The sequence below is a fragment of the Diceros bicornis genome, chromosome 20, assembly GCF_020826845.1.
Source record: "Diceros bicornis minor isolate mBicDic1 chromosome 20, mDicBic1.mat.cur, whole genome shotgun sequence".
NCBI lineage: Eukaryota > Metazoa > Chordata > Mammalia > Perissodactyla > Rhinocerotidae > Diceros > Diceros bicornis.
Genome location: NC_080759.1, coordinates 32100354 through 32114795, shown reverse-complemented (window position 1 = coordinate 32114795; position 14442 = coordinate 32100354). Strand labels below are relative to the sequence as shown.

Sequence of the window (14442 nt, the reverse complement as noted above, 5' to 3'; positions counted from 1 at the left end):
CACACTCATTGGGATGTTTCCTCTGTGTTCAGACACACTAAGCAAAATCATCATGGTGCAGTTTTTTTGAAGAGTATGAGAACATATTCAAGCTGGGGGCTAGAGACTGTCTAGGATTATCAATCAGTGCTCTGCTGATATTCTCTGCCCTCCTTCATGCCTCATTTTCAAGTTTCTTGTATGGATGTAAAGTTCACTGAAACTAAGAGAAGACTTCCACTTCCAGCTATGATGGAGTAACTGGTACTTGACTAGCCTGCCTGCCTTAATCGTAAAATTGGACAAAATATATGTGAGACAAGTGCTTTTAGACATTGGACAACATGCAGCACAAGACAGTGATCCCCAAGAGAAGGGAAGCTCATGAGGTGAGTCTCATGCATGCCTAGCTCTCTGCTTAAGGATATTATCCTGACTCAAGCATAATGAGCTAGAGTCCAAGCAGACCACAGCGGTCCCACTGAGCTGAGGAGGTAGAGATCCTAGTTCAGGGTAAGGCAACAGAGAAAAGGAAGCTGTACAGAGAAGAGCCCCAAAAGTCTGTGTGTGGGTTCACTGTGATCGCTGGACAAGAGCTGAGCTGATCGTAGTCAGTGCACGAGTCCATGAGGCTTACCAGAAAGCAGTTACTACAAGGTTGAGACAACCGAGCTACTAGAGGGTAAGCAGTGCTGGCGGATGTTGGAGGCCCAGACCAGATAGAGTGGAGAGATCTTGCTAACACCTCATTAACAACACTCCAAGCATCCAGTTTAGACACCAGAAAGGCCCATCTTAGAAGTAAAGACATTGCCCTAGAATAAGGGCTACAAAAATATACCTCAAAAATGAGGGTGAAATAAAGATACAGTTCGGTCAACGAAACCTGAAAGAATTGAATTAATTCCCAGAAGATCTGCACTACAAGAAATGCTAATGATCTACAGGCTGAAGGGAAATAAATACTAGGTAAAAATCTGGATCTATAGGAAGAAATGAAAAAGCACTAGAAATTGTATTTCCTTTAAAGACACCCGAATGTTTAAATCACAACAGGAGTGGGCAGGTAAAAGGAATTATACTCTTGTAAAACCAATTTATTTCTGAAGCCGTGAGAGTGTGAAGTAGTGGTACAACACGGACTCTAAATAGTCTGAGAAGGTTCATATTGTTAGCCCTAAAGCAGCAGTTCTCAAACTTCTTGTTCTCTTTATACTCATAACAATTATTGAGGACCCCAAAGAGCTTTTGTTTACATGGGTATATCTGTCAGTATTTATCATGTTAGAAATTAATTAAAACAGAAAAATGTTTAAATATTATTTTAAATTACAATGACCCATTCAATGTTAAGATATAACACAATTTTATAAAAATAACTATTTTTTGTCTGTGTGTGTGAGGAAGATGAGCCCTGAGCTAACATCCATGCTAATTCTCCTCTTTTTGCTGAGGAAGACTGGCCCTGAGCTAACATTTATTGCCAATCCTCCTACTTTTTTCCCCAAAGCCTCAGTAGATAGATGGATAGTTGCACATCTCCTAGTTGCTGTATGTGGGATGCAGCCTCAGCATGGCCAGAGAAGCAGTGCGTCAGTGCGCACCCGGGATCCGAACCCGGGCCGCCAGTAGCAGAGTGCGCACACTTAACCACTAAGCCACGGGGCCAGCCCAAAAATAACTATTTTCTAAAACAAAATTTAGTGAGAAGAGTGGCACTGTTTTATAGTTTTACAAATCTCTTTCTTTAATGTTTGCCTTAATACAAGACAGCTGAATTCTTATACCTGCTTCTGCATTCAGCCTGTTGCAATATGTTGTCTGGTTGAAGTATATGAAAAAAATCTGGCCTCACACAGGTATGTAGTTCGAAGAGGAGGAGTACTTAATAGCCTTTTCAGATAACAGTATTCTTTGATGATACTACACCAAAAATTGACAAGTGGGTGAAGGTTTTTAGATTCTTCTCATAAAAATTATCTCCAAAATTATGTTCAGTACCAGAAACTACCCAGGTCTCTGCACCATGGTTTTTACCAAGTTAATATGAGCCTTCTGGAGTCAGGAGTCATATTCCCTTTCTTTCCCACCCAAAGCATCCCTGTTTCTTCCTCCAAGGCTTTTCAGGCTACAGGGCAGAGGACAGAAGATCTGGCCTACATGAAATTTGGGTTATTCAGATGTTCAGGACTGGTGGAAGGTGGTTGGTTCCTTTTCACTCCTAGGCCAAGCCCTGCACAGGTGAACTTTAGGATGTGTTTTAAAATGGAGTGCATTATTGAGTGTCTCAGGTGAGACTATGATTTTCTTCTCCTCAATGAAAGGAGAATTTGTTTTTTCCTATCAAAAGTTTACCCATTTGAAAGTGACAAAAATGTGGAGATTAAACAACATGCTACTGAACAACCAATGGATCACTGATGAAATTAAAGGAGAAATCAAAAACTATCTGGAAACAAACGAAAATGATAATATGCCATATCAAACCATATGGGATGCAGCAAAAGCGGTCCTGAGAGGGAAACTCACAGCGATACAAGCCCACCTTAACAAACAAGAAAAAGCCCAAATAGGCAACCTTAAATTACACCTAACAGAACTAGAAAAAGAAGGACAAACAAAGCCCAAAGCCAGCAGAAGGAGAGAAATAATAAAAATCAGAGCAGAAATAAATGAAATTGAGACCAAAAAAACAGTAGAAAGGATTAATGAAACAAAGAGTTGGTTCTTCGAGAAGATAAACAAAATTGACAAGCCCTTAGCCAGGCTTACTAAGAAAAAAAGAGAAAAGGCTCAAGTAAATAAAATTAGAAATGAAAAAGGAGAAATTACAACAGATACCATGGAAATACAGAGGATTATAAGAGAATACTATGAGAAATTATATGCCAACAAATTGGACAATCTAGAAGAAATGGATAAATTCTTAGACTTATACAACCTCCCAAAACTGAACCAAGAAGAAATGGAGAATCTGAATAGACCAATAACAAGTAAAGAAATTGAAATAGTAATCAAAAACCTCCCAAAAAATAAAAGTCCGGGACCAGATGGCTTCTCCAGTGAATTTTACCAAACATTCAAAGAAGATTTAATACCCATCCTTCTCAAACTATTCCAAAAAATAGAGGAAGATGGAACACTTCCTAAATCATTCTACAAGGCCAACGTCACCCTGATACCAAAACCAGACAAAGACAATACAAAGAAAGAAAATTACAGGCCAATATCGCTCATGAACATTGATGCAAAAATCCTCAACAAAATATTGGCAAACCGAATACAACAATACATTAAAAAGATCATACACCATGATCAAGTGGGATTTATACCAGGGACACAGGGATGGTTCAACATCCGCAAATCAATCAACGTGATACATCACATCAACAAAACAAAGAATAAAAACCACATGATCATCTCAATAGATGCAGAGAAGGCATTTGACAAGATACAACATCCATTTATGATAAAAACTCTCAATAAAATGGGAATAGAAGGAAAGTACCTCAACATAATAAAGGCCATATATGACAAACCCACAGCCAACATCATACTCAACGGGGAAAGACTGAAAGCCATTCCTCTGAGAACAGGAACGAGGCAGGGCTGCCTACTCTCACCACTCCTGTTCAACATAGTACTGGAGGTTTTGGCCAGAGCAATTAGGCAAGAAAAAGGAATAAAAGGAATCCAAATAGGTAACGAAGAAGTGAAACTCTCACTATTTGCAAATGACATGATTGTATATATAGAAAATGCTAAAGAATCTGTTGGAAAACTGTTAGAAACAATCAACAACTACAGCAAAGTTGCAGGGTACAAAATCAATCTACAAAAATCAGTTGCATTTCTGTATGCTAATAATGAACTAACAGAAAGAGAGCTCAAAAAGATAATACCATTTACAATTGCATCAAAAAGAATAAAATACCTAGGAAAAAATCTTAGCAAGGAGGTGAAGGACCTATACAATGAGAACTACAAGACATTATTGAGGGAAATCCATGATGACATAAAGAAATGGCAAGATATCCCATGCACGTGGATTGGAAGAATAAACATAGTTAAAATGTCTATATTACCTAAAGCAATCTACAGATTCAATGCAATCTCAATCAGAATCCCAATGACATTCTTCACAGAAATAGAAAAAAGAATACTAAAATTTATATGGGGCAACAGAAGACCCCGAATAGCTAAAGAAATCCTAAGAAAAAAGAACAAAGCAGGAGGCATCACAATCCCTGACTTCAAAACATACTACAAAGCAATAGTAATCAAAACAGCATGGTTCTGGTACAAAAACAGACACACAGATCAATGAAACAGAATTGAAAGCCCAGAAATAAAACCACACATGTACGGACAGCTAATTTTCGACAAAGGTGCTAAAAACATGCAATGGAGAAAGGAAAGTCTCTTCAATAAATGGTGTTGGGAAAACTGGACAGCCACATGCAAAAGAATGAAAGTGGACCATGTGCTATCGCCATTAACAAAAATTAACTCAAAATGGATCAAAGACCTGAAGGTGAGACCTGAAACTATAAAACTCATAGAAGAAAATACAGGCAACACACTATTTGACATTGGTTTTAAAGGAATCTTTTCGGATGACATGCCTACCCAGACTAGGGAAACTAAAGAAAAAATAAACAAGTGGGACTTTATCAGACTAAAGAGCTTTTATAAGACAAATGAAACCAGAATCAAGACGAACAGACAACCAACCAGCTGGGAGAGAATATTTGCAAAACATACATCTGACAAGGGGTTGATCTCCATAATATATAAAGAACTCACACAACTGAACAACAAAAAAACAAACAACCCGATCAAAAAATGGGCAAAGGAAATGAACAGACACTTCTCCAAGGAAGATATACAGATGGCCAATAGGCACATGAAAAGATGTTCAACATCACTAATCATCAGGGAAATGCAAATCAAAACAACACTAAGATACCACCTCACGCCCATTAGAATGGCTATAATCACCAAGACAAAAAACAACAAATGTTGGAGAGGATGTGGAGAAACAGGAACCCTCATACACAGCTGGTGGGAATGCAAATTGGTGCAGCCTCTATGGAAAACGGTATGGAGATTCCTCAAAGAATTAAAAATAGAGATGCCCTATGATCCAGCCATCCCACTACTGGGAATCTATCCAACGAACCTGAAATCAACAATCCAAAGAGGCTTATGCACCCCTATGTTCATTGCAGCATTATTCACCATAGCCAAGAAGTGGAAGCAACCTAAGTGTCCCTCAAGTGACAACTGGATTAAGAAAATGTGGTATATATATACAATGGAATACTACTCAGCCATAAAAAAAGACAAAATCATCCCATTTGCAACAACATGGATGGGCCTGGAGCGTATTATGTTAAGTGAAATAAGCCAGAAAGAGAAAGACAAACACTGTATGATCTCACTCATATGTGGAATATAAACCAACACATGGACAGAGAAAACTGGACTGTGGTTACCAGGGGCAGTGGGGGTGGGGGGTGGGCACAAGGGGTGAAGGGAGTCATATATATGGTGATGGACAAACAAAAATGTACAACCCAAAATTTCACAATGTTAGAAACCATTAAAACATCAATTAAAACATCAATTAAAAAAAAAAAAAAGGTTACCCATTTAAGGTTGTTTCTCAAAACTCAGGGTAGTAAAGAAGGAAGCAAGATAGAAGATTTTTATTGAAAGTAGCTTAAATACTTTTCATTTTTTATCTTTTCATCATTTTAAAAATTATAACTAAAGATAAGTCAAATGCAAAAATATATAATACATCTATAGGTAAACAACCCTTTCCCAATGAAGGCAAAATTACTGAGAAATGTTTATTTTCCCTCTTGAAATGGCAAATCCAGGTAATAATATGGCTGCGGGCAGTAAATCCACATCACTTCCTTCATTGCTTCTCTCCCTTAAACCCACAAATCTTTCAGAAATTCATCAATGAGATGTTGGCCTTTTCTTGGAAACAAAATGATATTCGGGTCTTACAGGTCCAGGGCCCAGTGGACAGACAGACTCTTGTCCTCCACACTGGCCACCATGTCTTCAATGGCATTCCAGTCAAGCTTGCTGAGGATGCTGCCAGTGCTCTCAGACATGCTGTCCATGCCACCCACCTCAGAAGGAGGCTCTGGCTCTTCTTTGGTTTGTGACAAGTCCTATCAAATTGAGAAAGACAGTAAGTTGTGGTTTCAAGCCTGAGAAAAAATAAATGGAACATGCACTAAGCTTTCCAAAGATTCTAGATTTGCTCATCTACCAAATGGTTAAGGAAATAGCCCAGTTCATCTGGATTGGCAATGGGCTGAACATCATCTGACAACTAGATGCTGGCACCAGATCTGAAGAGTGGACTGAATGGATTTCTTTTTCTTTGGTGAGGAAGATCAGCCCTGAGCTAACACCCATGCCAATCCTCCTCATTTTGCTGAGGAAGACCGGCCCTGAGCTAACATCTATTGCCAATCCTCTTTTTTTTTTTTCCCCCTTTTTCTCCCCAAAGCCCCAGTAGATAGTTGTATGTCATAGTTGCACATTCTTCTAGTTGCTGTATGTGGGACACAGCCTCAGCACGGCCGGACCAGTGATGTGTCAGTGCATGCCGAGGATCCGAACCCGGGCCACCAGTAGCGGAGCACATGCACTTAACCGCTAAGCCATGGGGCTGGCTCCCTGAATGCATTTTTATACCTGCAGTACAATTATCTGTACTTACATTTCTGTTATTTTTTTCGTTAAAAAAGAAAATACAAAGTTGAGGAAAATTCTGAAAGATAAACGCTGGAGTACTAAGCCAAAAGTGTAGATGCTTTAAATCACTACTTCAAAATGACCTAACAATTTTTCAGTATCTCTACATCCCACAAAAAATAAACAAAAAACCCTGAAGAACACAGAGGAATCACTAGGCAAATTGAAATCTGGAACAATGCTTACTTGTAGAAGAGAACTGTGACTCTCATGAAGAATCTTATGGATGTCTGAAGGTAATATCCAGGGACTCACCACAGTCTCCTCTCTCTCATACTCTATACACACCCGCTTGGTTTGAGGTGCAAGCCCAGAACTTCCATGATTTTTTGTATGCTGCAGACTATGACATGGAGCATGAGAGCCTTTAAAGGGAAAAGAACAAAGCATACATTGGGACTGACTCATTTATAAGTTTATTCATTTACTGTGACTTTTATCACCAAATCCAAGGCAGTAACACTTTACCTAATATTTGAATCATAAGGTCTGGATATGGTTTGCTTTAGAGTTCTAAAAATTCCTGTCCTGTCAGTGTGAGAGAAGGAAATTGAATTCGGGCCACCTCTTTTGACTTGAAAAGTAATGGTAACCTCTAGGACAAGAGAGTCCACGGAGGAGAAGCCACAGATATAACAGAACTGTGGAGAAGTTCCAACTTCAAAGTTGGGTGAATTTGAAGAGTTGGGCCTTTCTTGCCTCTTATGGAAAGTCTTGTGGAAGCTTCCTAGGTGTGATGTTTTAGGTATCTTCACTCAAGCTTCATGCCTACAATCTGCCTTTGGGCACAGGCATCAAGGTAAGCACAGTGGCAACACATTATTGCCCTCTTCCTCCTTACTGAGTATCAGCATTTGTTGAAAAGAAACTTTCATCCCAGCTGGTGCCCAGAGGCAGCTTAGCAAATTCATCAACCAACAGTGCTTCTCTGCACAAGGCCCTAGAGGAGCATGCCCCACCTAACACTCTTAATGTTCCAAAACCAATGTTACAGCACGTTCTGCCCCTCACCAAGGTGACCTAAAGAAAGACCCAAGACATGAGGTATGGTGGGAAATAAACACAGGTCCTGACAAGCAGTCATGTGGCTCCCTGAGGAGGGGAAGAAGAGGTAACAGAGTGGTAAAGTTAGGGCACCTGGCCTTTTATAGCTCTACCAACCTCATATGCTTAAAGCTGAGGATACCTCCAAGAAATAAGCCCCCAAAAAACAACAGCACACATTTTGGCATTTACAATGGGCTAAGCGCTTTACCTACATTCAGTCCTTTGAACTTACCAGAGTGCCCCAGGCCTGGTCCTTGGTTCTCTTACACATCTACACTCTCCCTAGCTGACCTCATCTAGTTCGACAGCTATAAATATCATCTGCATGCTGACAACTCTCAAACCTGTAGCTCTAGCTTCACAGAGCAAACCGTCTTCTTGACGTCTTTACTTAAATATGCAGCAAACATCTCAACCGTAACATGTCCAAAACCAAACTGTTGATTTCTACCCCTAAACCCATTCCTCCAACAGTCTTCCCCATCCCAGGAAATGCTCAGGTTAAAATCCAATTTTCCTTTATCTTTCTCTTTCTTACGCATCCTATAACCAATCCATCAGCAAGTCTTAATTTGGTCTATCTTCAAAATATATTCCAAATCTAATGACTTCCCCCCATTTCTATTGTTATAACCCTAGTCCAAGCAATATCTCTGAGCTTGTCTGCCTTCTGTTCTTTTTCTCCTACATGTTCTAAAACATAAAGTTTATTATCTCCCTGCTTAATTTCCTCCAGTGGAGTCCCACTGGATCCAGAGTAAAATCCAAACTCTTTGCCTTAGCCTATATAGTATCCAGCCTATCTCTACAACCATAACTCTGGCCACTTTTCCATACTGATCTTTTCTGTCATACCAAGTTGGTTTCTGTATCAGGGCTTTGAACTTGCTCTTCTCTCTGCCTGGAACTGTTCTGTCTTATCTTTACATGACAACCCCTTTTTCATCATTCAGGATCTTGACTCCAATGACACTTTCTTAAAGAGACCATATCTTATTTTTGTGCTACTGTCTGTGTTGTTCATGGCTAACAGTGCCTGGTATGTAGTAGTAGATTAATGGATGGTTGCTAAATGAATACTCTTCATGAAAATCCTACGGGGAAATTGTTGTCATCCCCATTTTGCAAATGAGGAAAGTGAGGCTTAGAGAGGTTATGTAATTTGCCCAAGATGATGAAGATGATCTATGCCCAGCACCTGAGCTAATATATTAACTTTCTCTTTGGGGTGAAGGGAGAATAGTACTCAGAGGCCCCTTTAGGATAATCTTCATATCTGTAAATGAGAAATGGGTCTATTTAACTGGACCCCCAAGGCAGCAGCTTTCCAATAGCTTGCTTCCTGGATTAGTGCCAAAGGGATGCCAGAGGGTAGTGGTACAGGGGGCTTAGGGGTTGTTCTTTCGACTAGCCCCAAGGGTCTGAAAAGAAACAAGTCGCCACTTGAGCATCCAACGTGAGAGCTGTGCTCTAGTTGAAACAGGTTTGACTTTTTTTTTTCTGCTATTTAAAGACATCACTGAGTATTTTGGGATGCGACTGCAAGTTCCATGTTAAAATAATTATTTCAGCAAATATTACTAAGGAACTAATTTTGAAAAACTCTATGAAAAAAATTATCTATGAATGGACAATAGGAATGCACACATGAACAAACACTAGTAAAAAGGAAAACAGCCGGTAGAACACAGAAAAAGCTGAGATTAAAGGATTAAAAAAAGAGAAACCAACAGGTGGTCAAGCAGTATTATAACCACAAGGGTAAGCTGTCTTTCCAAAGTAAATGGAAACAAACGGAGGCAGGATGCTGAAGTTGTTCCTTCCAGTATTCAGGATATAAGAGATTAGCAAAGGCTGTAACCACCAACGAATTCCACCCCCATCTCTGCTACGATTAATTTGACATCTAGACTTTGATACTCTTGTCAAATGAATGTAATTATTGCCATCTAGAAGGTGACAAAATCATCACCAAGTCTGCTGAAATTAAGGTTAACAATCCTGCATTTGGGGATAAGCCTTTACCTATGGGGGATAGCCTTGAGAGGCTATCACTGGCTTTTTCTCACATTGCTTTACCCAGGAATGGCTTTGTAATTTCCTTCTCTTCAGATCAGTGTGCATTTCTTTAAGATTTATTTGGGATAGCAAATCTTGAGAAAAAAATACAATATGAAAAAAATTTTGTCAAATTGAGCATGTGCAAAGCTTTTCAAGGTAGGGTGTGTATTCCTGCCCCAGTGTGGGCAGTGAAAGCTTTCTAAGGAGAAAAGTAAGTGATATATCAAGAAGAAACCCCATAGTGGAAACTAGGGCGGCAAGTGCACCAGCTTCCCTCAAAGAAGCACTCTTTCTCTGTAGGATGGTGAACAATGCCACTCAGTTTCTTTATAACATATTGCCAAACAATGTCTTAAGAGTCCAGTCTGAGGAATCTGAAGCTGTAAACAGTAAAACAGAATCCACTCCCTCCACCACCCACAAAAGAAAACCCTGCTCCTCCTCTTGTCCTACCTATGTCAGTTATTGGGCTACAGTCTAGACAAAGACCTAAGCTAGAAACTTGGAGTCATACTCAATTTCTTCCTTTCAGAGGCAGGGCTACCATTGGACAATGGAAGAAATACTTCTGTTTGCCTTTCTATGGGCAAGGCCTCATGCTAGATCATAACTCACTTCAAGAACACAAAACCCTGGATCTCTGGAGCTTTCATACACAATACGATACAAATGTACATATAATTTCAGCTATTTTTAGGGGCAACATTGCATTTTGGGGTATTTTGTATGTCAAACTAAACATTGCTAAACATTTGCTTAGAAAAGAATAAAAAGCTATGGGGTACTCTAAACTAGAAAACATTTTACAAAATATCAAAATGAGAGACTTTGAAAGAAAACTAGACTGGGTTTATAAAATTAAAAGCACAGGAAATGATGCTTCCAGGACTCAAATTGATCCTAATAACTAGAGGCTTGGGTTTTAATGCATACAATGGGGAAGAGTATGGAAAAAGAACCAAGTAGAATTTCTAGAAAATACAGCCATAGACATTAAAACCTGACAGATGAGTTAAATAGCAGATTAGACACAGCTGAAGAGAGATATAGTGAACTGAAAGATGAATCTGCAAAGAAAGGAGACAGCAGTGGAGAGAAAGGCATAATGGCAGGATTAGACTAATTCATATTTCTCATCATTTTTGTAGTACATATAAATCAGTGTTTTCATCATTATCCCTACCAAATTTAGCTCTTTTCTGTAAACTGGGATAATGCCACAGACCTCACTGGATTAACATGAGGATTAAGTCAGATCATGCACACAGGTATTAATACAGTGTGGCATCAAGTAAGTTCTCTATAACTGTTAGCTATTATTTTTGTTGTTCTAAGGGGATCTGAGCAGGCCATTTAACTTCTCTAAGCCTCAGTTTCCTCAGCTGTAAGATGGGGATAATAGTTGCCCTGACTATCTACCAGGGTTGTTATAGAGAGCTAATAGGAGAATGAATGTGAAAGTACTTTTTAAATTATGAAGAGTAACATGGGATGAGGGATGGGCTATGGGGAGACATTGGGAATTAAGATCATTAGGTGTAATTTCCCTCTCTCTAGGTGATCAGAGCACAGCTAATTTGAGCAAGTATCCAAATATGGGGGCAAAACTGGGCCTAAAATCCCCAAACTTATAGGTCTGCGTATTCCATGACTATGTGATCACAGCAACTTCCTGAGCACTTGTTTTTATGCTCAGCACTGTGCTCAGCCCATTACATACATTCTCACTATTATAATCTATATTTTGCAGGTGAGAAAATTGAGGCTTACACAAATGGGTTAGGAATTGGCCCAAGGCTACAGAGTTAGTGGTGAACTAGGATTCCAAACAAGCTAATTCCACAGTCCCTTCTCTGAACCACTGTACCACACAGCCACACTCTTCATTCTGAAATCTTTATTTGAAATTTCTAAGAGTTATTTATGATTTTTAAAAATTTAGTACTGCAACTAGACTTTTGGTGTGAACACGATGCAGTCTATACAGAAGTCGAAATATAATGAGGTACACCTGAAATTTATATAATGTTATAATCCGACATGACCTCAATAAAAAAAAAAAATTAGTACTAAGTCCAAGAACTCTCTATTCTTTATTTACCCCTTACCTTTTTGGAAGGTAACAGGAGACTGCGCAGCCTTTCTTACTGCCATTTTGGCTCCACCAGCTTTTTTCTGTATGGTAAAAGTGGCAGTTCCTATAAAGACAGGCAAACTTCTTTAACCCTCCATATGTATGCATAATTTTTCACATTCTTTGAGGACAGAAATCTTCTGATTAGTAGGGGCCCAATAAATGACAGTTGATTTGAACCAAGAAAGCAAAACAAAGAGTTCAGGTGAAGGAGGGAAAACTCTGCTTAGGGACTTGGTATCCTTATGGCACGACCATGGTCCTTTTTCAAATGGTAAATGTGCCTTGACAACATCTCCGGCAAATGGAAATGCAGGCACATAAGCCTATTAGTAGTACACACCTAGACAAAATGCCAAGTTAAATTTTATCAAGAGAAATGATTAAGCTTTCTTAAATTCCAGGATTAGTAGCAACTATTTACTGTTTCAGTTATGCAAAATGTTTTACTATAATCCTCAACAACTCTATGAGATAGGTTTTAAATAATATATCTGAGCGCACAAAGTAAGCAGCAGAGCTGGGATATGAACATAGGCCTGGATGAACCTAAAAGCTAGACATATTTTTATGCCTATGATGCCTCTCAGTTACAAGTGTATAACCTTTATATTGTTCTTGATAGAGTCCTCTTTTTTGCTTGTTTTGTATTTAGTTCTAAGTATAACAGTTTGCAAGGAGGGCTGAAGAAATTAGAAACTGCATACTGAGGGGCCGGCCCCATGGCTTAGCGGTTAAGTGCGCGCACTCCAGTACTGGCAGCCTGGGTTCGGATCCCGGGCGTGCACTGACACACCGCTTGTCCAGCCATGCTGAGGCAGCGTCCCACATACAGCAACTGGAAGGATGTGCAACTATGACATACAACTATCTACTGGAGCTCTGGGGAGAAAAAGGGGAAAAAAAGGAGGCGGACTGGCAATAGATGTTAGCTCAGAGCCGGTCTTCCTCAGCAAAAAAAATAGGAGGATTAGCATGGATGTTAGCTCAGGGCTGATCTTCCTCACACACACACAAAAAAAGACATAAGGCAGAATTTCAACTAAGGAATAGGAGCACAAAAGCACAGCATGTGGTTGGAAAACAAGCTGGCATGCAGCACAGATAATACAGATTATATGGGGAAAGGAGCCTAAGGAGGCAGAAGGAGAGGACAAGGCCAGAGAGAGGGTCTGGACCTCATCAAACATAGTCCACCAAGGGCAAGTGAGGCGACCAAGGGAGGGCCAAGGCCCTGGCCCAGTCAAGTGCAAGGTAACAACACCAGCGTAACACTGAACAGGTCAAAGAGAAAGACATATTTCCACATAATCCAAGACTTTTCCATCTTATATTCAGGTTTAAAATCTTTGCCAATTTTGGATATTTCTTTAATTTTGGCAAATGTATCAAGTGTAAAATAAAATTTAAAAAAGGAAAACATGGACCGGCCCCGTGGCTTAGCGGTTAAGTGCGCGTGCTCTGCTGTTGGCAGCCCGAGTTCGGATCCCGGGTGCGCACTGATGCACCACTTCTCTGGCCATGCTGAGGCTGCATCCCACATACAGCAACTAGAAGGATGTGCGACTATGACATACAACTATCTACTGGGGCTTTGGGGGAAAAATTAAAAAAAAAAAAAAAACTCCATTAAAAAAAATAAAAAAGGAAAACATGGTTACTATTCTGCAATTTTAGTTCAAAAAGAGCAGTATTTTCTTATAGTAATTTGTCAATCAAAAGCAAGAGCTAACCAAACTATGAAGTTTTATCAAAAGGATTAGAATTTATGGAAATTTTAATTTTCTAAATTGAGGCAGCAAACCGAAGTGTAGGTTCTAAGTGTGTAGGCTGTAGACCCAGACTGGGTTTAGATCCTGATTCTACCACTTCCTAGCTGTCTGATCTTAGCAGTTATTCCACCTTTCTCTGCCTTGGTTTTCTCAACTTCAAAATGAGAAGATGATAGTACCTGTCTCACAGGGTCGTAATTAAAGAGCTTACACAGAATCTGGCACATTAATTGTTATACTACATGTTAGCTATGATTATACATTTTTAATTCATAATCATTTTACAAATAAGTACATTTTACTTTAGTAATCAAAACCCAAATATGGCAAAATTAACTAAAGGAAAGCTACCAATAAATAAGATATTATAACTTCAAATGCGGAAAAGGATGTTCAAAGGGTAAAAACATATTATTATTTCAATCTGAGCCTCTTAGTATTCCTCTTCTGTGATGTATTCATCCTGAAATCCATCAGAACTTGATTTGTAAAAATGCCTACATCTTTAGCCAGACACACAAAAGAAACATATTCCAAATAAGTCATATCTAATTTACTGACTGTTCAAATTCTATTACAAAAAGGCAAACAGTTTAAAAAGATTCCAAGGGTCTTCTTATTTCAAAGCAATAGAACAAAATCCCAGGACAGCTAAGTCTTTAT

General features: G+C 39.2%; 1 protein-coding gene across 3 annotated transcripts in view; it reads right to left on the bottom strand.

Moving 5' to 3' along the window:
• Positions 1–5675: 5675 nt before the first annotated feature.
• The window catches only part of CPLANE1 (ciliogenesis and planar polarity effector complex subunit 1), a 116807-nt gene continuing 108040 nt past the window's right edge, over positions 5676–14442 (bottom strand). For all 3 annotated transcript variants that reach the window (XM_058564210.1, XM_058564212.1, XM_058564211.1), the window contains 3 exons: positions 11982–12071; positions 6952–7130; positions 5676–6173 (listed from right to left, as the gene is read on the bottom strand). In XM_058564210.1, coding sequence (XP_058420193.1) covers positions 6000–6173; positions 6952–7130; positions 11982–12071 — 443 coding nt within the window. In that variant the 3' untranslated portion in view covers positions 5676–5999. The remainder of the gene's footprint in view (positions 6174–6951; positions 7131–11981; positions 12072–14442) is intronic.